The 23,518-nt window shown below is 33.8% G+C and overlaps 1 protein-coding gene across 1 annotated transcript in view; it reads right to left on the bottom strand.

Moving 5' to 3' along the window:
• Positions 1-23,518, bottom strand: part of LOC145243620 (uncharacterized) — a 46,060-nt gene that overhangs the window by 16,400 nt on the left and 6,142 nt on the right. Inside the window, exons 3-5 of the mRNA XM_080106640.1 lie at positions 20,586-20,619; positions 16,437-16,516; positions 3,235-3,369 (exon numbers count right to left, since the gene is read on the bottom strand). Of these exons, the coding sequence (XP_079962766.1) occupies positions 3,235-3,369; positions 16,437-16,516; positions 20,586-20,619 (249 nt within the window). The remainder of the gene's footprint in view (positions 1-3,234; positions 3,370-16,436; positions 16,517-20,585; positions 20,620-23,518) is intronic.

The following is a 23,518-nucleotide window of genomic DNA, read 5'->3' as shown; positions in this document are numbered from 1 at the left end:
TTTCTTTCAACAGCAAATAAATGACGTTTATCTTATCCATTACTTGAGTCTTTGTTTCCTTCAATTCCCATTCGTTTCATTATTCTTTTGTAACGGGATTGGGGTATTTATATATCCTAGTCCCCTACAACCTCCCAGGACTTGTGTGTAACAGCGAACCATCTGAAACTGTTCTGAAACTCAAAATGGCTTACACTTCTAATTAGTCTATCAAGTTTCTTTAACATAGTTAAATTTGTTTTGCCAGTCAATTTACGACAATTTTCGATCTGTATTTAAAAAGAATAAAAAATGGAAATTCCAATCGATTTCATTCAAAACATGGAATCTAAAACGTGGAATATAAAATATAAAATATATTTCCAGTCTCGGAGACGGATAGAAATAGAGAAGGTGACAATTGAATGCAGGTCAGAAGTAAATTGAAAATCGGTCAGCAGACGATGTGGGAGATGGTAGCGGCATTGGGATGATATTAAGGTCGTGTTTAAGATACAGCTTATCAGAAGAAATACAGTGGATTTTAAGATACGTCCTACTCCTAATTAAAGGCGGGCTTATAAAATTAATGGAAGGAAGATAAGGCTACAGTAATAGATTAAAAGTATGATGTAAAAAAAGAATGTATAAAAGGTTTTTAAATATATATGTGTGGGGGGGGGGAACTAAATAAGTGAATAACTTAAATATCTAAATTAACTAAATAAAACAATAGATAAATAAATAAATCAATAAATGAATAAATAAGTAAAAAAATAACAAAATAAATAAAGACGTTAAATATAAAAGAATGAATAGAAAATATGAATAGAAAATAGAAATATAAAATATAAAATAGAAATAGAAAATATAAAAGAATGAATAGGAAATATAAAATATGAATATAAAATATAAAATATGAATATAAAATATGAATATAAAATATGAATATAAAATATGAATATAAAATATGAATATAAAATATAAAATATAAATATAAAATATGAATAGAAAATATAAAATATGAATAGAAAAAATTAAATATGAATAGAAAATATAAAATATGAATAGAAAATATTAAATATAAATAGGAAATGTAAAATATGAATAGAAAAATATAAAATATGAATATGAAATATAAAATATGAATAGGAAGTATAAAATATGAATAGGAAGTATAAAATATAAATAGAAAATATAAAATATGAATAGAAAATATTAAATATGAATATAAAATATGAATATGAAATATGAAATATAAAATATGAATAGGAAGTATAAAATATGAATAGAACATATTAAATATAAATATAAAATATAAAATATGAATATAAAATATAAAATATGAATAGAAAATATAAAATATGAATATGAAATATAAAATATGAATAGAAAATATAAAATATGAATATGAAATATAAAATATGAATAGAAAATATAAAATATGAATAGGAAATATAAAATATGAATAGGAAATATAAAATATAAATATAAAATATGAATATGAAATATAAAATATGAATAGAAAATAGAAAATATGAATAGAAAATATAAAATACGAATATAAAATATAAAATATGAATAGAAAATATGAATAGAAAACATTAAATATAAATATGAAATATAAAATATGAATAGGAAATATAAAATATGAATAGAAAAATAGAAAATATGAATATAAAATATTAATATGAAATATAAAATATGAATAGGAAGTATAAAATATAAATATAAAATATAAAATATGAATAGAAAATATTAAATATGAATAGAAAAATATAAAATATGAATATGAAATATAAAATATGAATAGGAAGTATAAAATATGAATAGGAAGTATAAAATATGAATAGAAAATATTAAATATAAATATAAAATATAAATATAAAATATAAAATATGAATATGAAATATAAAATATGAATATAAAATATAAAATATGAATATGAAATATAAAATATGAATATGAAATATGAATATAAAATATAAAATATGAATACAAAATATGAATATAAAATATAAAATATGAATATAAAATATAAAATATGAATATTAAATAGAAAATAGAAAATATGAATAGGAAATATAAAATATGAATAGAAAATATAAAATATGAATAGAAAATATAAAATACTAGCGGGGTTACCCGGCGTTGCCCGAGTGTTTGTTTCCGGGACGGGGGGGGGGAGTTTAAAAAAATGTTATGGTAGGTAAGTAGGAAGGATCAAACCCGGAGTCATGAGTAAAAGTAGGAAAATAAAGTGTGAAAAAAAACAAAAAAAAAAACATCTGCAACGTTAACAGTTCAGCCACCAAGAAAAGTCCATTCCAGTTGTTCAGGAAAAAAAAAAAAAAAAAAAAAAACGACTACGGTAGGTCGGCGCGAACGTGAAAATATAATGTGAATTGTCCAGCACGCTAACCACTACGCCACAGAGCACTGCAGCTTAGTTTAGTGATTTTAAATAACTTCACATGAAAGAACTACGAAGCCAAACCGGTGTTCTCTTCTCAACTGTTCCTTGTGAACGATCCCCAAACGGTGTTAAGTGGTGGCAGGGGGAGGAGGAATTTATTAGAGAGAAAATATTTTACCACTTCCATTGATCTTAACCGATTTTGGCCGTGACTTCTCAGCAGAAAAAGTATAGAAATCTAAGATTATCGAGGAATTTGAGAAATAATAAGCCTATAACACACCTCAGATATTGTTCTGCCGTTTGTGCATATTATATTTGCATGAAATATCTTGATTTTTAATCCTATTAATGTCAAAATCAGACGGGAAAAAATGAGTTCATTTTATTTATATAGAGATGAATATAAAATATAAAATATGAATATAAAATATAAAATATGAATATAAAATATAAAATATGAATATGAAATATAAAATATGAATATGAAATATAAAATATGAATAGAAAATAGAAAATATGAATAGAAAATATAAAATATGAATATAAAATATAAAATATGAATAGAAAATATGAATAGAAAATATTAAATATAAATAGGAAATATAAAATATGAATAGAAAATATAAAATATGAATAGAAAATATAAAATATGAATATGAAATATAAACAAATAAATAAATTAATTAAAAAAGTGTAGTAAAATGGAGGTTAAGTTATATTCCTAATTAGATGGTTGATTGAATATTTGGAAGTCTATATGTGATTGAGCAGACAGAAGAGGAGTATGGGTGAAGGTTATAATTCATAATAGTGAAGATAAAATCGAATAAACTTACTTCTCCATCCGCTCCAAAGATTCGTGTAATGTTAACGCTTTCTCTTCTTTGACTTCCTCGAATTTTTCTTGCAGTTGTTTGATCAACGACTCATCGACGGATTGCATGGAATCTCTTTGGAAAAACGCTGGGGAACTGAAAAAATAAACGCTAAGCCAATGAAATCGTAACAGCCAACGTCCTTTAGGAAAGCATTCATTTGCTATCATTGGATTATTATTTACTAGCAGGACCCGTTAACCGGCGTTGCTCAGTGAAAGCCCACTACTCGCCCCCTCACTAAAATTAAACTACGGTTAAAAATAAATAAATATGAGTAGATTGCAGCGCTAAGGATTAATAGGGATTAAGAGATTCGTTACCACAATACCACATTTACTTTAGAAGTTTTATCGGAAACTACTGAGCCGATCTGACTGAGATTTCGTATAAACCTTTGTTATGATAAGGTGCAGTGAACTAAGTATTATGGTATCTATTTGATGCACCGTTGAGATTAATATGGATTAGTATTTAATGCAAAATGGACACAAATTTAACCATAGTCAGCTATCAATTTGTCGTAAAGCACTCATTCTAAGTCAATGGGCTATGACTTTTCGCCTATTTTTAATGGGCTAAGAAGTCTAGTTTTTTTGTTTTTTGTTTTTTACATAGACATCACCACTTATCAAGGCCAAGAGGCCATTCACGGATAAGTGTTAAAGAGTATACAGCAGACAATTGGACAATATAGTAATCGTTAGTAATGGAAAGTCAGTAAATTTGTTAACTTAATTGGAACGACTCATCAAAAACTTGTTTACGTTAGACTTGAAGACAACCATATTATAGGCAGCTGGAAAGCGGGAAAACGGAAGACAATTCCATAGGCGTGCAGTTCTAAGAAAAAAGCTTTGTTCATGGAATCTACATTTAGGCTTAGGCACGGATAAAGAGTGGAGAGAATTATTGATAGTATTTTCTGCTAGACAAGTGTTTCTTGTGAAAGTTTGGCGATTAGAGACCATAGATTGGAGCTCAGTCGAGCACTTGCCATGAAAATAACGATAAAGCAGAGACAAACTCGCAACATCTCTTCTGTGAGAAAGAGGTTGCAGGGAAGGGAAAAGGACATCCCTTACGAGTCTACAAAGTCTATTTTGAACTCTATCAAGGCAGGAAAAGTCCCTTTTAGCAGCTCCTGCCCATATGTGGCAACAGTACTCCATCCTTGGACGTACCTGGCTCTTATATAGATTGTGCCGTCACTCACTCACGCGCGCGCAAATAAACGAACATTTATTCATTTCAATTTTCCCGCACATTTTGCACAAAAATAAGTTCTTCTAGTAACGGCACAATTTCAAATACGCCCACACACTTTTTCTCACAACAACAAAAGTAAAATGAATAGATTTCTGACGGACGTAGTTGACGTCAGTATCACGTGACACAAGCGACCAATGAGAAAATTTAGAAGATTGTCTTTTTAACGCTTTTCCAAAAACCAAAATATCAGCAGTAGCAATCTTGTTTTGGAGCTGGTCCAAAAAGTATAAAAACGCATCAAACATTCTTTCTTTCCTTCTTTTCCCCTTCTTCTCGCTTCGACGTCACACGAGAACATGCTTCTCGTTTTCATAACCTTGTCGCTGTCAAAGCCGTCAAAATCATAACTACACACGCCACGCGGGCACTCAAAAATCACACTTATGTACACACGTACCCATTCCGCACATTTTCTAATTAATAACAACGAATTGCTTTTCTCATGAATTACTTTCCTCGTGGGACTTTTGAATAAGGCGAACTTCGCCAGTTAAAACACCAACCTTAAAATAAGGACATTATTTTCACACAAGACTTTTACCTTCTAGTAATTGTCTGTATTTTTGAGATGAGGTGTTTTCATTGAAAGGTTTACAAGGGTGAAATATGCCGCCCCCTTAAAGTAAGGGTGGAAGAACACCGAAAAGCGGTAACTAAAGGGGAGACGGAAAAATCGGGTATAGCCAACCATGTCTGGATGGAGAGGGGGGACCATCGCCCCCTATGGAATGAAGTAAAAATAATAAACAGAGAGACCCACTGGAAAGTGAGAAAACTTAAAGAAACAGCTGACATGCTCGGACATAACAACCTACTGAGCAAACCAAAGCATAGAGCTGAATGCAATTTGGACACCTCTGATAGAGAGAGAAAACCTTGAATAGCAACGTAGGTTTAACATTAACAAAAACCAACTAAGAATTGTGACATATGGCTGAGTGGTCCTAGACGTTGTATCAAAGTTTACAGTTACCCAAAAGTGCTGAGTTCAATCCTGAACAAAGGCAGTGAAAAAAGTAACATTCAAAAACAGAGAATCAGCAACTATGTCCCAAAGCCTAGCTGGAGTCCGAACACGGTACCCCTGTAATAATAATAAAGGGTTGGGTTCGAGACTCCTAACAAACGGTTCCCCAGTTTGATACAAAACACCTGACGAAGGCCGGAGGGCAAAACGGCCGAAACGTTGTGACAATAACAACCAAGATGAGGAAGTCAGTCCGACCATCTCAATTTTACCTTCTAATCTTATCAATTCAATGAAGGACTTTCATCTAACATTCTAATCATAATGACTTCGCAAGAACTTTCACCTATCGGACCTTTGCTTATTCATCTTGTTTTTGCTAAAAAATAAATGCGGTTCCTTTTAAACCAGAAGGAGGTGCCATTTTGTTTTATTCCTTTTTCTTTTTTCTTATTTTGTTTGGGACAAAGAGATTTAATTTCGCTTCAACTTCTTTTCCCCTACAAGATAGAGAATTGCATCAGCAGTGAGATATCTAGTGGATCGATAAAAGGATCCCACCATTTTTCCAGCGGCCTTGGCAACGGATTTTATGTATTAGTTTATTATTTCTCTTTGTTGTCAGAGAAGGAAGGCCCGGTGATTCAAGCCGAGACTTGTTTCGTCTTAGAATAGGAAGCCGGCTTTTATCAATTGCCAGGTAAAATAAAAGGGCTTGCCTAATAAAAGTCATTCAAACTCGGGGTGCTTTGGTCCGTCGTTAAACTGACATAATCGTTTCAAGCTGTTAAAGGTTTTTGGGCTTTGTTCTTTCTTCTTTTATTTGCTATTGTTGTTCCTTAACAAAACGGCGTTTACTAAAGAAGTCGAGCAGACAAACCCGGTTTTTAACCTAACGGAATTTATGAGCCAATTTTGTATTTATTTTTATTTTCTTCTTTTTTTTTTTTTTTTTTTTCATTTGAATACGAATTAGTTAAATTTTTCGAAAGCATTATTTCGAGATTTAATTTTGTATTTATTTTTATTTTCTTCTTTTTTTTTCATTTGAATACGAATTAGTTACATTTTCGAAAGCATTATTTCGAGATTTATTATTTTTTTTTCTTCTTTTTTTTTTTCATTTGAATACGAATTAGTTAAATTTTTCGAAAGCATTATTTCGAGATTTAATTTTTTTTTTTTTCTACCCAAGGGGGCGGACATACACGAGTGAGGCCCTAGGACTGAGGCCCCTACAGCGAAATACGACAGCTCCGATGTTGTATGCCGTTCATTCGAGGGAGCGTTCATTATTCCGAAAAGGAAAACAATTTTGGCGTGTGTAACTTTGTTTCTTTTTATTTTGGCTTGAACTTTGCGCTTTTCAGATTATTTTGTTATTATGTTTTCTTTTGTCTTTTTTTAATGGATATTTGGGGGGGGGGCGTGACTTTTTTTTCTTTTTTTTGGGTGGATATTTTTTTGTTTGGCCGTGTTATTTTTCTTTGGATAAAAATTTCAATTTGGCTTGAACTTTGCGATTTTCGGATTATTTTGTTATTTTTATTTTTTATCGGATTTAACAGTGCGAGGGGGGTATGGGCACAAGTTTCAAACATACAAAAACATTAGAAACACTTCAAACCTTGGGGGAGGCATTAAACCATTAAAAAAAAAAATTTAATCATGGTAGCATAAGTGTATATGCACTAAAATTGTTTTTGTTTTCATTTTGCTTGTTTGTTAGAACCGGCAAAAAAAAACAAAAAAACAAAACAAAAGCAAAAAAAAAAAAAAACAAGAAAATAATCCGAAAATTGCAAGGTTCAAGCCAACTTGAAATTTTTATTTTTATATTTGAATAAAAAAATAATTATTAAAACAAAAACAGTCGTGTTCTCGTCGAGTAGGTTTCTGTTTTATTCTAGAAATTAAAAGGGGTTTGTATTACTATACACATAGATTCGAAAAAGATGTCAAAAAACAAATATATAACAAATAAATGTTATCAAAGGCAAGATAAGTTACTTTTCTACCTAACTGGATAATTTTTTTAATGTTTTTATTTAATGTAACATATTTATTCAGCTTGAAAAACATACAGCGTTTACCGATGTAATAGAAAATTTAAAATGGCGCCGGACTCTCTGTTGAACACGGTAAGTTTGGGAAAATGAGTTAAAAATAAAAAATATACAAAATACTGTTAGAAACTCGCTCAATATAAGTTATTGTGACATAGGCTGGCATATATTCGGTGGGTTTTTAACAGTATTATGTATAGTTTTTTTATTTTTAACTCATTTTTCCAAACTTATCGTGTTCTTTCCGAAAGTAATCATTACCTAGTTAGCAGATTTGCTGTTTAGTTGTGCAAATAGCCTCAAACCCTGTTATCAGAAAAAGGGACACGTTGGGTTGACACCGGTATACAGCGCTTAATGTAAACAAAAGTTTGTTTATATTTACGTGATTATTGAAAATGTAATCCTATGATTAAAATTTAATTTAAATTAACCACAAATCAAAAAATAAATAAATAATGCAAGATGAAATTTTAAACTTCATCTTTCATTATTTAATATTTTAAATTATAAAATAAAATTTTTAAATTATAAAACAAAATTTTTAAATCATAACATAAAACACATTTAATCATTTTAAAACTTCTATAGGATAACGGACAATGCAATGGGGTTGCATTCTATATTAATAAACAAACTTTATTTGTCATTTTCGTTAGTAGCGTTAATAGAAGGATGCAAGAGAGAAATGGGTTAGTAGGTTGAAGTGTTCTTGTGTGAAAATAGAATTAATATATTGCCAGCTTGTTGAAGAAGAGAATAGTTCAGTCCACACATGTTTATAGCTAGTAGTCGCTGGGGCAAATGAAACCAATTAAAAGAGAAAAAAAGGGCAAAGTCTTCAGTGTGTTGACGTGCTGTCGTGCGCGAGTGTGAGTTTTATGTTCTTTAGCATGACAAAGAATGTTCGTTTGGGTAGTCCTGTAGAATGATAAAGTTCGTGTTGGTACAGCACGTGGAAATAAAAGGTAGTTGGAAGAGAGCCATAGTTAGCTCGTAGTACTCACGTTCGGCCGTGATGTGTGCTTCTGGGCGAAGCAACGAGAAAAAGGATTAAAGGTTTGTGATTTCGCCTTTAATATACTCTGTCACTTGATAGAGAGCTCGCTTGTGATTGGACAAGCCAGGGAGAAATGGATTTCAAATCTTGAAGTCATGAGAAGTAGCTCCTGCCTGACGTAGTTACAAAATTATTGAAAATTTGCTAGATATGGTCAGCTATACCCGATTTTTCAATCTCTCCACATATTAAAGAATTTCGATGTTCCTCTAACCGTACTTTTAGTAGACGACACTATAGAAATAACGGAACGAGCATTGGGGTTTCATTCTATATTAATAAACAAACTTTATTTGTTATTTTCGTTAGTAGCGTTGGTAGAAGAGTACAAGAGAGAATGGGGTTGATATGTTGAAGTGTTCTTGTGTGAAGATAGAATTAATATCATGCTGGCTGGTTGAGGAAGAGAACAGTTCAGTCCACACGTGTTTATAGCTAGTAGTCGCTGGGGCAAATGAAACCGATTAAAAGAGAAAAAAAGGGCAAAGTCTTCAGTGTGCTGACGTGTTGTCGTGCGTGAGTGTGAGTTGTACGTTCTTTAGCATGACAAAGAATGTTCGTTTGGGTAATCCTGTAGAATGATAAAGTTCGTGTGGGTACAGCACGCGGAAACAAATGATAGTTGGAAGAGAGCCTTAGTTAGCTTGTAGTGCTCACGTTTGGCCGGGGGGGGGGGCAAAAGCGCCCCCCCCCAGTTATGTGTACTGCTGGACTTAGCAGCAAGAAAGACAATTAATGGTTACTGATTTCGCCTTTTATATACTCTATCACGTTATAGAGAGCTGGCTTGTGATTGGACAAGCTAGGAAGGTATATGGTTAGAAAAGAAGAAAAAAAAAAAGAAACATACCGAGCGTATCTGCATGGCTCTTTGGGAAAGAAGAAGGAAAGGATGGTCAGCGCATTTGTATACGCGAAGGGCATCTTGGGAAGGCAGAGCATGATGGGAGAAGCTATTATTTTTTTCCTGTCTCTTCCTTTTTTTTTTCTAGATATAAAAGCAGAGAAAAATTCCCCGGGGCAGCAGAGAGAAAAGAGTTGTGAACATCTTCTCTTGAAAAGAATTTTGTATTGCTGACGTTCGGATTATGCGGTGTGACATTGGTGGTGAGAGGCCAGGTGTGGTCGATTGGAAAAGAAGAGGGCAGAAACGTGCTGTTGTCGAGAGAGTGACTCACTCCTTCCCGAACCCCAGAACCGAATCCTGATTATAACCCTAGAGTAGCTCCTGCCTGTGATGTAGCGGGTGTCGGCTGCTACACTTCATCTTTCATTATTTCTTTGTTATACAACGTGGTTAATCTAAAATAATTTTTACGTAAACAAACTTCTGTTTACATTAGACGTTATATACCGGTGTCGACCCAACATGTCCCCTTTTTTTTTATAACAGGGTTCGAGGCTATTTGTACACAAAATCTGCCGTTTTTGTCATTTATTTCATGCTTTGGTCATAGTTTAAAATACTGATTTCTCCCTCTGATTCTGACGACAGGTGCACGAAAAAAATGACGTCTCCATTTTCGGCGATAAACTGTAGTAATACCAAACCGAGTAACATTGTATAATCTTTAGTGCTTATTCAGATTAGTACTTAAGGCGGCAAAGTAAAAAAAAAAAAATACAGAAAAGTCTGTATGATACACGTACTGGTTACAGAACGAAGATGTCATATTCCAAAAATTACCTTCTTGCAGTTTAGATAAACCAAAATATGAGGAAAATACTGGGACATATTTGGCGGTACACCATCTGTAAGAATGACATTTGATTGGCTATTGAAACTGACGTAATTATTGTATTGGGACATATGTAGTAAATTTTTATTTTATTAACACAACGCCAACCATTCTAGTTTGTGTTTTTAAGGGTTATCGAGGCCGCTGAAAACAAATCTGGCATTTAAACCCGTCACAAATTTACCCTTTGCATGGTATCAACCCTTGGATTCTGGGACTATTTTGCGCGATTTCACAGAATGCGTTTACCCTTTTCTTACATGATGCGTACACACACGTAGTAAAGTGACTTGTCACATCATGGAAGAATCTTTAGCAGATATTTGAAATAAGAAAGTTTAAGTTGTTGCATAGCTTTAATGCTTTTTAATTGATCTAAAGTTTTGACGAGCGGTTTACAAAAATATATTTTTGTTTTTCGTTTTTTTTTTGTTTTTTTTGGAGGAAGGTATTCAATTATAGAACTTGTATATTTTTTAACAGGTGCTTCTGCAGTTTAATTAACCGTTTTCCTGTAAGTAACGCACCGACATTAACCGAGCAAAAAAATCCTTTAATAATTTTACACAAATTTTGTTTATATTGTGTGTGTGTGGGGGGGGACAATATTTAAAAAAAAACTTTATTTCAAATGTCTGCTAAAGATTCCTCTGGGATGTGACAAGTCTCGCGAATACATCATGTAACAAAAGCATTAACGTAGGCGGTGAAATGGCACAAACTAGTCCCAGGGTAGAGGGGTTAATACCAGGGTTGCTGAATCAGAGGTTTCAGCTGGAGTCGGAGTTGGATTTCTAAGAGTACTAGGAGTTGAAGTTGGAGTTGGAATTTTTAATCCAGCTCCAACTCCTTAAGTTAAATTTTTTTTTTTTTCTTTTACATGGTTTTCCTGTTCGGTTTTACCAGTTGCATAATTTAATTTTTGTATGGTTTTGCTTTTATTTTTGGAGATCTATCATATTTTGTACTGTACTGTAATGCTTCTACTTCATCAAGATATTTCGGTTCATCGGATCACTGCAAATCTTGTGTGGACAGCTGTTTTCGTTTTGGTTGTGACGTCACACAGGATCAATCAAAATTCTATCTTTGAATAAGATCACTGTAGATTACATCGGATAACAATCAGATTGTAATCCGAAAGTTATCCAGTTTTTGAATCAAATGAAATTTGGCAATTGGACTTGTCCGGGGTCGATCCGGAATTAAAATCTTATAAAAAAAAAAAAAAAAAAAACTCCCGGCATAAATCAATAAGAAGCAACCCATGCTACTATAACCATTTATAGCTTTTTATTTTTAATTTTTTTTGTTTTACATAGGAGTCACCACTTATCAAGGTTCGGAGGCCACTCGAGGATAAGGGTTAATGAGTGTATATGGGGCAATACCATAGTAATCGTTAGTAGTGGAAATTTGGTAAATTGGATTACTTAAGGGACGGCTCATCAAGAATTTGTTTATGTTGGACTTGAAGATGACCAAATTATAGTCAGCTGGAAAGCAGGAAAATGGAAGAAAGTTCCACAGGTGTGCAGTTCTAAGAAGGAAGCTTTGTTTATGGAATCTATGTTTAGGTTTAGGCACAGATAAAGAGTGGGGAAAATTATTGATAGTGGTTTCAGCTAGACGGGTGTTTTTCGTGAAAGTTTGGAGAGGGGGGCATAGATTGGAGCTCAGATGAACCCTTTCCATGAAAATAACGATAAAGCAGAGACGGGCTCGCAACGTCTCTTCTGTGAGAAAAAGTTGCAGAGAAGAGAAAAAGGCATCCCCTACTAGGCTGCGAAATCTATTTTGAACTTTGTCAAGGCAGGATCTTTCTATCAGCTCCTGCCCAGATGTGGCAACAGTACTCCATCCTTGGACGTACTTGGCTCTTATATAGGTAGAGAATTGCATCAGCAGTGAGATATCTACTGGATCGATAGAAAGATCCCACCTTTTTTCCAGCGACCTTGGCAACTTATTTATGTACGTTTTCCATTTCAGATCAGGAGTAAAAGTCAAGCCCAGCTTGTCAAAACATGGAGCCTCCTAAAGACAAGAGCCATTCATTTAAATTGATGCCAGATGGGGATCAGAGCATTGATGATGTAAAGATAGAAACTTGGTTTTAGATGCATTAAAAGTAACCAGCCACCTCTTTCTCCATTGTACCACATGCTCAAGATCAAAGGAAAGAGACGCCTGTGGAACTCTCTTCTGATTGCCTGCTTTCCAGCTGATTACAGTTTGATTGTCTTCAAGTCCAACGTAAACAAGTTCTTGATGAACCGTCCCCCTAAGTAATTCAATTTACAAAATTCCCACTACTTATGTTTACTACGCTATAATCGCATTGACTTATGTATATCCATTAACCCTTATCCTCGAGTGGCCTCCGAGCCTTGATAAGTGGTGATTCCTGTGTAAAAAATTAAAAAAACAAAAAATCAGAGAGAATTTGGTCATTTACGGCCTTTGATATGTTGCCATAGATGGTAGTGTCGTCAGCATAAATGTCTATGAATGATCTTAGGATGTGATTGGGAAGATCATTAATATAGATCTGGAAGAGAGTTGGGCCCAGGATGGACATCTGAGGAACTATGAGCTTCTGATTTCTGTCCATCAACCACTACTCTTATGAATCTATCAGAGAGAAATGATTTAATAATTGAGAAAACATTTCCAGTTATACTGTAGCTGAAGATCTTGTGAAGTAGGCCTTTATACCATACCCTATCAAAGGCCTTTGATATGTCAAGAGCAATTGCCCTAGAAAGGAAGCCTCCATCGAGAGATTCGCTAATGCTATGATTGGTTGGTTGGTTGGTTGTTTTTGCTTTTCAGGTTATTTAATGCCGAATCCAGTGATTTTGAAGAAAAATTTTTTAATAGAATATGTTTGTTTTTTTCAAGTCGGTTTCTATTTAACCCATAGTTGGGATCCTAACAGGTACTACCACTCCGGGTCAGAGTGGACCTGGGAGCAATGACAATTAAAGGGTGGCTCCACACTCCCTAAAGCCTGCAAGCTAGGGCCTCACCATCGAATATAGTTTAAGGTCATATCCAGGACCACTAATCCTATGAGATATAACTGTTAGCACATCTGCTGTACATCTAGCAGAAGGAAACCATATTGCATGTCACTAAGAAGGTTATTTTTTCTGAGGTGGTTAACTACTTTTCTATTTAACACAGATTCCAGCAACTTACTCATGATGCATAGGAGACTGTATTGAGAGAGAGAGATGACCGATCACTTGAATTCTTAAATACAGGGCATACTGATGAGCTTTTCCAAGGTGTTGAGAAGCAATTCTCCTTATGAAAACACTTGAACAGATTTTGTAAGTATGGGAGCTAGTTCTGGTTGAAGCTTTTTTCAACACTATAATTGGAATGCCCTCAGGGCCAGTTGCTTTACTTGAATCAAGGTTTTTGATTAGCTTGACAACATCACACACAGATATTTGTATGTGGCATAGCGTGTTTTCTGATAAAGGAGGAAATACGGTGTGGGAGGAGGGTGACGGCCTTGGTTACATAGGGTAGAATTAGTTGCAAAGTTCTTGGCAAAGAGTTTGGCTTTGTCTGATATTGACGAGATTACTTCAGGTCCATTGATGATGGTTAGGATATAGTACACGCTTTTGTTCAGGATCCTGTTTGCTATTTGCCAAAACTGGTAGGAACTAAGCTGCAGTTCAGCTACTTTGGACTTAATGGACTGAGCATACAACTCTCTTTATTACTCTTTTACAGTAAATGCTGACAGCCCTGGAAGCGGCTTTAATCTCAGTACAGTTTCCTTTTATCCTCTTTCCATAAAGGCAACATTATCTTTTAAAAAATTTCTTCTCTGTATAATATGTGTCTTTACTCCCCCTCTTCTGATGAGAAGCGTTTGGTTTCGAAATGCCATGACTTAAAGAGGTTTCTCTATCCCTAAATGTTGTAATCCCTTTTTGAACTGATAGCATAATAAAATTTCATAGTAAATTTTTTATCCTGTTGTTATCTTAACTTATTCTATAAAGCTGGTTGAGTGTATATGTGAGTATATTTATCATACAAGTTTTTTTGTCAACAAATTTGGTGAACTTGAAATCACATTGATGGCTTTCTAATTCTCTGCATCAACTGTTAAAGAAAAGATCAAACAGTTTATGAAACATAAAATCATTTTTGAATCTGACAGATAGTTTTTTTGTTTTTTTTTACATGGAGTTCACCACTTATCAAGGCCCAATGGCCACTCGGCGATAAGGGTTATTGTGTGTACAGTAATCAAAGGGATAGTGTAGCAATAGTATTGGAGAATTGGTAAGGTGTCATTACTTAGGGGGGGCGGTTCATCAGGAATTTGTTAGTGTTGAACTTGAAGACATCCAGGTTGAAGTCGGGAGGCAAACAGGGAAGCGGAACAGCGTTCCACAGGTGTGCAGTTCTAAGAAAGAAGCTTTGTTCATGGAATCTACGTTTTGATTTAGGCACAGATAAGGAGTGGGGAAAATTATTGACGGTGGTTTCAGCTAGTCGGGTGTTTTTTTAAAAAGATTGGTGAGGGGGGACCAGAGATTGGAGCTCAGACGAGCACTTGCCATGGAAATAATGATAGAACAACGACAGGCTCGCTACATCTCTTCTGTGGGAAAGAGATTGCAAAGTAGAGAAAAGGGCATCCCCCACCAAGCCACGAAGTCTATTTTGTACTCTGTCAAGGCAGGATAGGCTTTTTTTTAGCAGCTCCTGGCCAGATGTGGCAACAGTACTCCATCCTTGGACATACCTTGTTTTTATATAGATAGAGAATTGCATCATTAGTGAGATATCTACTAGAGCAATAGAAGGATCCCACCATTTTCCCAGCGACCTTGACCACAGACTTGATGTATGTGTTCCATTTAAGATCAGGAGTAAAGGTCAAACCCAGAAACTTATCAAAACATGGGGCCTCCCCTAGACGGGAGCCATCCATTTCAATTGATGCCAGATGGGGATCAGAGCATTTATGATGTAGAGATAGGAGCTTGGTCTTAGATGCATTAAAGGTAACCAGCCACCTCTTTCCCCACTGCACCACACACTCAAGATCAGAGGAGAGAGAATCAGAGAGAATATCATCATTTACGGCCTTTAATGTGTTGCCAAAGATGGTCGTGTCATCAGCATAGATGTCAAAGTAAAAGTAACTATAGCAAAGATGCTGATTATGATAAAATGCTGCGGCTATTTTGCTCTTTAGTTTAATCTTAGTTTAGTCTTAGGATAGTTTTAATTAGGATAGTCTTAGGATAGTTTTAGTATAGTCTTAGGATAGTCTTAGTATAATCTTAATATAGTCTTAGTATTGACTTAGTATAATCTTAGGATAGTCTAAGGATAGTCTTAGTATAGTCTAAGGATGGTCTAAGTATAGTCTTAGCATAGTCTTAGGATAGTTTTAGTATAGTCTTAGGATAGTTTTAGTATAGTCTTAGGATAGTCTTAGTATAATCTTAGTATAGTCTAAGGATAGTCTGAGGATAGTCTTAGCATAGTCTAAGGATAGTCTTAGCATAGTCTTAGGATGTGTAGTATAGTCTTAGGATAAGTGTAGTATAGTCTTAGGAGAGTAATATGGATTCATGTTCTTTGTTCTAATAGGGTGCAAAATATATCATCAAATTTGGCGAACTTGAAATTGATGGCTTTTAAACCATTCACCATTTATTCTATTCCTTGTTCTTTTGCACAAGAAATTTGTCAAACCGAAATAAACAAGAATGGATAATTTTAATGCAGCTATTTCATGCATGTATCAAATTTCAGACTTAAGCCTGACAGACCAAAGAAAATGACAAACCATAAAAAACGAAATTACAGACTAATTGCAGACCCAAGTATGACAGATCAAAGAAAACGGAATTTCAAGCTTAAGCATGAAAAATCAAAGAAAATTTAATTCAAGGTGCAAAATATGTCATCAAATTTGGTGGACTTGAAATCACACTGATGATTTTGAAGCCATTTACGATTCATTCTAATCTCCTGCGTCAGCTGTTAGAGAACGATCGAGCAGATCTTACCTTTTGGGTCGAAGATGAAATTTGGTTTTTGGCAGTTGTTCCTGCATCAATTGTTCATTTGAGCAAGAAATCTGTCGAACCTGCATAGACAAGAACAGATAATCTTAATGCAGGTATTTATTGCAAAGAAAATTAAATTAAAGACTTACGCCTGACAAACCAAAGAAAATCACAAACCATAAAAAATGGAATTACAGACTAAAATGAAATTTCAGGCCTAAGTATGACAGTAAAAGAATTTCAAACTTAAGCATGGCAGACCCCCCCCCCAAAAAAAAGAAGAATTTTAGACTTAAGCATGGCAGACCAAAAATAGAATTTCAGACTTAAGCATGTCAGATAAAAAAAATGGAATTTCAGCCTGACAGACCAAAAAAAATGACAAACCATAAAAAAAACGGAATTACAGACTAAAATGAAATTTCAGGCCTGATATAACAGACTAAAGATAAAAGAATTTCAAACTTATGCATGACAGACTAAAAAATAGAATTTCAAACTAAAGCATGGCAAAAACAAAAAAAAAATGGAATTTCAGCATGAGAGAACACAAAAACAAAAAAAAAAAGAAAGAAAATTTCAGCATAATAGACTAAAACAAAATGGAATTTCAAACTTAAGTATGAGAAATCGAATTTCAAGTTTTAGCATGACAAGCAAAAAATTTTTTAAAAATAGAATTTCGGCATGCTAGACCCTCCCCCCCCCAAAAAAAAAATTTCAGCATGATAGACCAAAAAATATGAAATTTCAAACTTAAACATGAGAAATAAAAAAGAAAAAAAAAATGGAATTTCAACTTTATTTTAATGCAATTGGAAACTTAGGCCTGAGATTTCAGATACAGACATGAAAGACCAAAAAAAAAAAAACTGATAAACCAAATCAAATTGAATTTTAGACTTAAGCGTTAGAGACCAAAAAAAAAGAATTTCAGATTTGAGTATGAGAGACTAAAATAAATGTAATTTCAAACTTAAGCATGACAGATGAAAAAACAAAAAGAATTTCAGCTTTAAACAAAGAAAATGAAATTTCAGCTTTAAGCATGACAGTCCCCTACCTTCTCCCCCCCCCAAAAAAAAGAAATGGAATTTTAAATTTTATCATGAGAAACCAAAGAAAATGGAACGGTGTTGTTATTAAGTTTTATGCTATGTCAGCCATTGTTAGCCATTGTTATGCTATGTCAGCCATTGTTGGTTTGCATATATAAAAAAATGTTTTCGATTTTATTTAATTGGAATTCATTATTGAGATGATTATTATTTATTAATTTATTTATTACGGACTATTATCCTCATCTTTTTTAGCTGTTGTTTCATGACGTTTTGGCCAATTATTCCTCTGGTCTTCATCAGATGGTAACCGCGACGGCCAGAGGCTTACTTGACCAAAACATGGTGAGACGACAACAACTATGCAAGGCAGTAATTGCTAAGGATGCAGTTAGGAGGTTCAGGGTTCCTATCCCATCGCGGTTACTACCTGACGAAGGCCAGAGGAATAGTTGGCCGAAACATCGTGAAACAACATTTAAGAAAGATGAGAATAATAGTCCGCAATAAATAAATCAAAAAATGTTTTGTTTTGCGATTGCTTTGTAGATTAATTTTAATTTGAAAAGAATTTTATTATTAAATACAACACCTAGTCATAATTAGTACTATGACAACAGCGTATTCTTTTAATTGTTTTGACTCTCGAGTATATATCCGATACAGTTAGACACAGTTAATCACATCACTCGATATAAAAGCATATAAGATATCAACAGATACACATGTTACATGGAAGAAGAATATTAGATAAGTAAAAACTGAGAGAAAATCGCATTTTCCCTAGATGTGAACACCTTGAAGATTGCGAATACAAGGGACATACTTATCTCCCTTTTCGCCACTTTAATGGCTGATGTACTGTTTTAAACCACAATGATAAACTATTTTATTACTAGGGCTATAACAACAGAATATTCTTATCATTGTTTTGACTCTCGAGTATATATCCGACGCAGTTAATCAACCGAGAACCACATTACTTTATATCAAAGCATATAAGATATCAACAGATACACACTCGAGTCAAAACAATGAAAAGAATATGCTGTTGTCCTAGCCCTAGTCATAATATAGGATACAAAAACTGATAAAAAGATACAAAGATCCATGATGCAACGGATGAAGTACTAAGCAGAATTCAGCTCTAAGTCACATTTTTTTTTTTGAGGTTGGAGGTTCAGTTCTTAGTGCAGGCAAAATTCAGAATACAATAGTGAATTACTTAGGACTTCTATCCAGTCATAGCTGACGGAACGAGAGCATGCTACCCTTGATTAAATAAAGAGGTCCACTCGAAATATTTTGCACTTCCCGGACTTCAACGGAAACATTCCTGAATTCGACAAAATACACCTGAATAAGATCAGAGGTTATATTGGCTGAAACAGTATGCAAATAAAACACACAAGATGAGAACAGTAGTCCAAATAATATAAATTTTCAATCCTTATCTAAAAAAAAGAAGAAAAAAATAAAAATTAAAATAAAAGATACTAATACCTTATGTTTTGTATTATTCGGATTTAACGGACGATTGTTCTCATCTTGGTTGTTTCTTTTCCACAACGTTTCGGCCGATGTAACCTCCGACCGTCTTCAGGTGCATTCACAACGAATGTTATTGGTGAGAACAATAGTCCACACAATCCAACTAATACAAAAAATAATTATCAATCCTCATCTCAAAAATATACAAACCTAATATAAAAAAAAACGGAATGAACCCGGATTTATTAAAAAACAAACCAAAAACTATATGGTTGCCTTTGTCATGGTTTTGCCTTAATATATCCATATGATCTTGCTTTTGGGTAATTTTCAGCAAAATCTAATGGTCGCAAAAGATTCTATCGCCCAGAAAGTGTTATTTTTTGGCCATTTTGACCCTTCTGAGCCCCTGGAGACATAACCAGAATTTTCCCAGGGTCAAATATTACGTTTCCAGATGTATATCCATGTGGTCTTGCTTTTGGGTAATTTTCAGCAAAATCTAATGGTCGGAAAAGATTCTATGTCCGAAAAGTGCTATTTTAGGCCATTTTAAACACTTTTGACCCCCTGGGGACACAACCAGAATTTTTATCAAAAATCCGAGAATGTTACATCTAGAAGTGTAAGCCATGTTTAGTTTCAGAACAGTTTCAGATGGTTCGTTGTTCTAAACAAGTTTTGAGAGGTGACTGGTTTGCAGTAGACAGAACAGTTTCTGATGGTTCGCTGTTACACACAAGTCCTGAGAGGTGACTTGTTTGCAGTAGACAGTTCCACAGAGCAAAATATTCTTATCGTGTCGAGACGGAAAAAAACATGTGAAATTGCTACGGAAAAGGTTTAATATTTATGGAGCAATTTGGTTTCTGATTGGTTGGTAGCAGAACGTGAATTAATTGGATTCGTCAGTTCCTAGCAGCATAAATAGAATCGTCCGACTGTGTGAGATCATTATAACACTGTTGTGATGGGATGTGTCTCCTAGCGGCTTCGGCTGCAGGGAGACAGGGTAGTACACGTCAAGGATTCGTCACTTGACACTTAGCCCAACAGGTGAGGGGCTGGGAACCGGCCCAGCACCTGTTGGACTGAGGTACGCCGCCTGGGTAATACCTAGGAGGTCCACCCTCCCAGGCCTTGCCACCGGGCTTTCCGGTGGGGCAAGTTTATTGCTTGCTGCCTGAGGCGCCCTGACTGGGGAATGTCGACAGGGTTACTCAGGCAATTTTTTAAATTGCAGGAGTGCCCCCCCTTTAGGGGAATCTGCAGGGTTCCCACTTTCCGGCCTTGTGCCAAATATTGCCGATGTGGGCGGCAATTAAATAACTACCTCATTATAACTCCAAACTATTGTAACATTACATTTCCTCCCTTGGGTAGTTGTAACTTCATGCAAAATTTCAGAAAAATGTAATGAGTAGTTATTGAGAATTTTGGGAACGAATGGACGAACGGATGAACGGTGAATTCTAAAGTCAAAATCCGACTAAGTCGGTGGACCAAAAAAGAAATAGATTTCACCATTCATCAATAACATCCAAATAACAGAAAAATAATTATTAATTCGCATCTCAAAAAGTATACAAACATCATATACCTGTTTTGGTTTTCTTTGTCCAGCTTTTTCATGCCTAAAAATAGAAAATAATTACCGAAACAATTAATCCCCAGCAGTATATTAAAAGAATGACAAAATGATCGGAATTTTTGGTTCTTGTGCATCTATGCTACCGCGCTGAAATAATAACATTATTTAGAAAACCATTCTTAACATTGGGAGGGTGTTTTGTAACTATTCTGTACTTTTACCTAACAATTTAATAAACAAAAATTAAATTTAACTTGAAAGTACTATTAAAAAAAAATTAAAAAAAACAAAAAAGACAAAAGAATCGTTTTTGGCATCGGAAAATAGGTACTAATTTTTTCGATTCTGATACTCCTAAAAGTTTTAATTTTTTCGATTTCCGATTCCGATTAATCATTCCAATACACACACACACACACACACACACACACACACACACACACACACACATAAATTAATATTGAGTAAAGCGATTCATAATTGTGAATTAAAAATCAGTTTCAAAAGGAAAAAAAACAAACAAAATCAACCTCGAGTGTACGAGCGTTTCAGAAACGATGTTCATTTTATTGAAATACAATAATTATTGACATTCAACCATTCGGAGACAGGATATAGCAGCATTCCCAAAGATATATTGACTGAACTTAAAACAAATTTTCTAATAGAAATCATTAAAGAGTATCCGCCTTACTTACGACAAAAATGCTAAATGAATGAAATTACGCGAGTCCCTTGGATTTTACTTATGCGAATGGAAATTTAACTAACTTTCTTGGATTCTGCATCTTTGGATTTTACCGTCATTGGAAATTTTACCCTTCACCAGACTATCCATTCACGTGAAATCGGGGAGAACTTGAATGCCTACTGGAGAGAACTTGAATGCCTACTAGACATTATCCTCGAGTGTCTAAGGTCTCTCTATACAGGGGCTTGTCAGAACAATCTGGCATGAGGATACTTTTTCCATAGAAGTAAACCCTGACCAAATATTCAAATCACATAGTATTCGCTGCCCAAATAAGATCTCCTCACTATGGCTAACCCATATTAGCTTTTACGAGGAATGGTGCACCGTCTCCAAGTGATGTTACCTCAAGTAATAGCACGAAGCTGGATACTCCACCAGACTAGATAAATTCTTATCCTGGAATCCAGTAAACCAAGATACCAAAATGAAAGATATACCACAATGTATGAAAATGGTCAATTGGGAGAGGAAAATTATGTTCTAAATTTCTTTACTAACTCAGTGCTTGAGAGATAAAGAACTTAAATGGAACATTCGAATATCTATGTATCTCATATAGACTTCAAGTGTTAGCCCCAGGTCGTGGGCCCCTTGATTTCTGAGAACTTCGACTGAAGTAAAAGAAAAAGAAAAAAAAAAGTGAAATTACTTTTTTATTCACCCTATTCCTTTTGCTTCACTTTTTGTTATCAAGTAAGATCTATTACTTACTTGTAGTTTCATTTAATACTTTTGCAAGCAAAATCCGATCCTACATTTTGCTAAATCCTACCCTCTGATGAGAAGGAAAGTATTTCTTCGAAACTCCGTGGATTAAGGACTATCCATTTATTTAGTGTTTCCTTTTTAAAATTAAATATGTTTTTAACACTTTTTCAAAGTGGTTTTAAACATGTTTTATTAACTACTTGTTCTTATTATAAGCTCTATCTCTTATTTGGTTTTATCGAGCTTTTACATCTGGTTGAGATTACTTTATAAATATTAATTCTTTAATATTCATAATTTACTTTAGTTTTACCATCTTCGATCATTTTGGTAAACTTAACTGTAATTCTTATTTTATATATGTACTATGTACATGGTTGACTATTATAGAAAACTGATTACATCCAATGATAGAAGATGTATCGAGACACAAGAATCGGTATGTTTGATCTGGCATAATTATGATTCATTATAATTGTGGGGTCTGTGTACGCGCCTTGTCCACAAAGTATGGAAATAAAAAATTAAAAAATTAAAAAAAAAAACGTTTACAAGTGTTTTTGATATAGATGTACATAATAATACTTTGATAAGTATGTTTTAACTTAAATAGGGATGGTATAATAAAATTGTGGGGTCTGCGTTCGCGCCTGGCCTCCATAGAATTGAAATAGGCACAAACTTTAATAAAGACTTTTCATACCTATCTGCGTATGTATACTTTGATAATTATGTTTCAGTTTGAAGAAATATGGTATAATAAAATTATGGGGTGTTCGTTCACGCCTGACCTCCATAGAATGGAAATATGTCACAAAGTTTAACAAGGTTTTTTAATATAGATCCACAGAATATTGTGATAAGTGTTTCAGTGTGAACAGGTATGGTATAATAAATTATGGGGTTTATCTATTTTATTTTTACTTTCATCATATTTTGCTTTGGTTTTGATACCCTCAAATTCGAAGCTATCTCTTTACAACCCTTCCTTTTCATAACCTATCATACTTTCATAAGTCAGAGTCCATTTTCTGTAGGCTGTTTTTTAACCCAGTCAACGACGGGTACTTTTGCTAGTATATATATATATATATATATATATATATATATATATATATATATATATATATATATATATATACACTCTCGAATAGAATTATCCAACAATCAGCTGGTATGGAAGGACAGTTACCTTGGATTTTACCGTACAATTTGGAACTAAACCTTTATATCCTTTTCTTCAATTTCCCCTGTTTTGTGACTTCTATTTAATCAATTTTTGATTTTCCATGTCTAACTGACTTTAGCAAATAGGGTGAATATCGTTATATCTATTTGCTAATATTTTCTCCTCTGAAGAGATGATAGGCATCGAAACCTATAGGATAAGGAGATAAAATTTCTAAAGTATTCTTTGTCTTACTTGGAATAATAAAAAATCCTTTATTTGAATAAAGGTTTTTTTTAATTTCATTGAATC

The sequence above is a fragment of the Euprymna scolopes genome, chromosome 22 (genome assembly GCF_053919585.1).
Source record: "Euprymna scolopes isolate OS-2025 chromosome 22, ASM5391958v1, whole genome shotgun sequence".
NCBI classification, from domain to species: Eukaryota; Metazoa; Mollusca; class Cephalopoda; order Sepiida; family Sepiolidae; genus Euprymna; species Euprymna scolopes.
The sequence above is the reverse complement of the archived record's forward strand: the minus strand, read 5'-3'. Positions and strand labels throughout refer to the sequence as shown.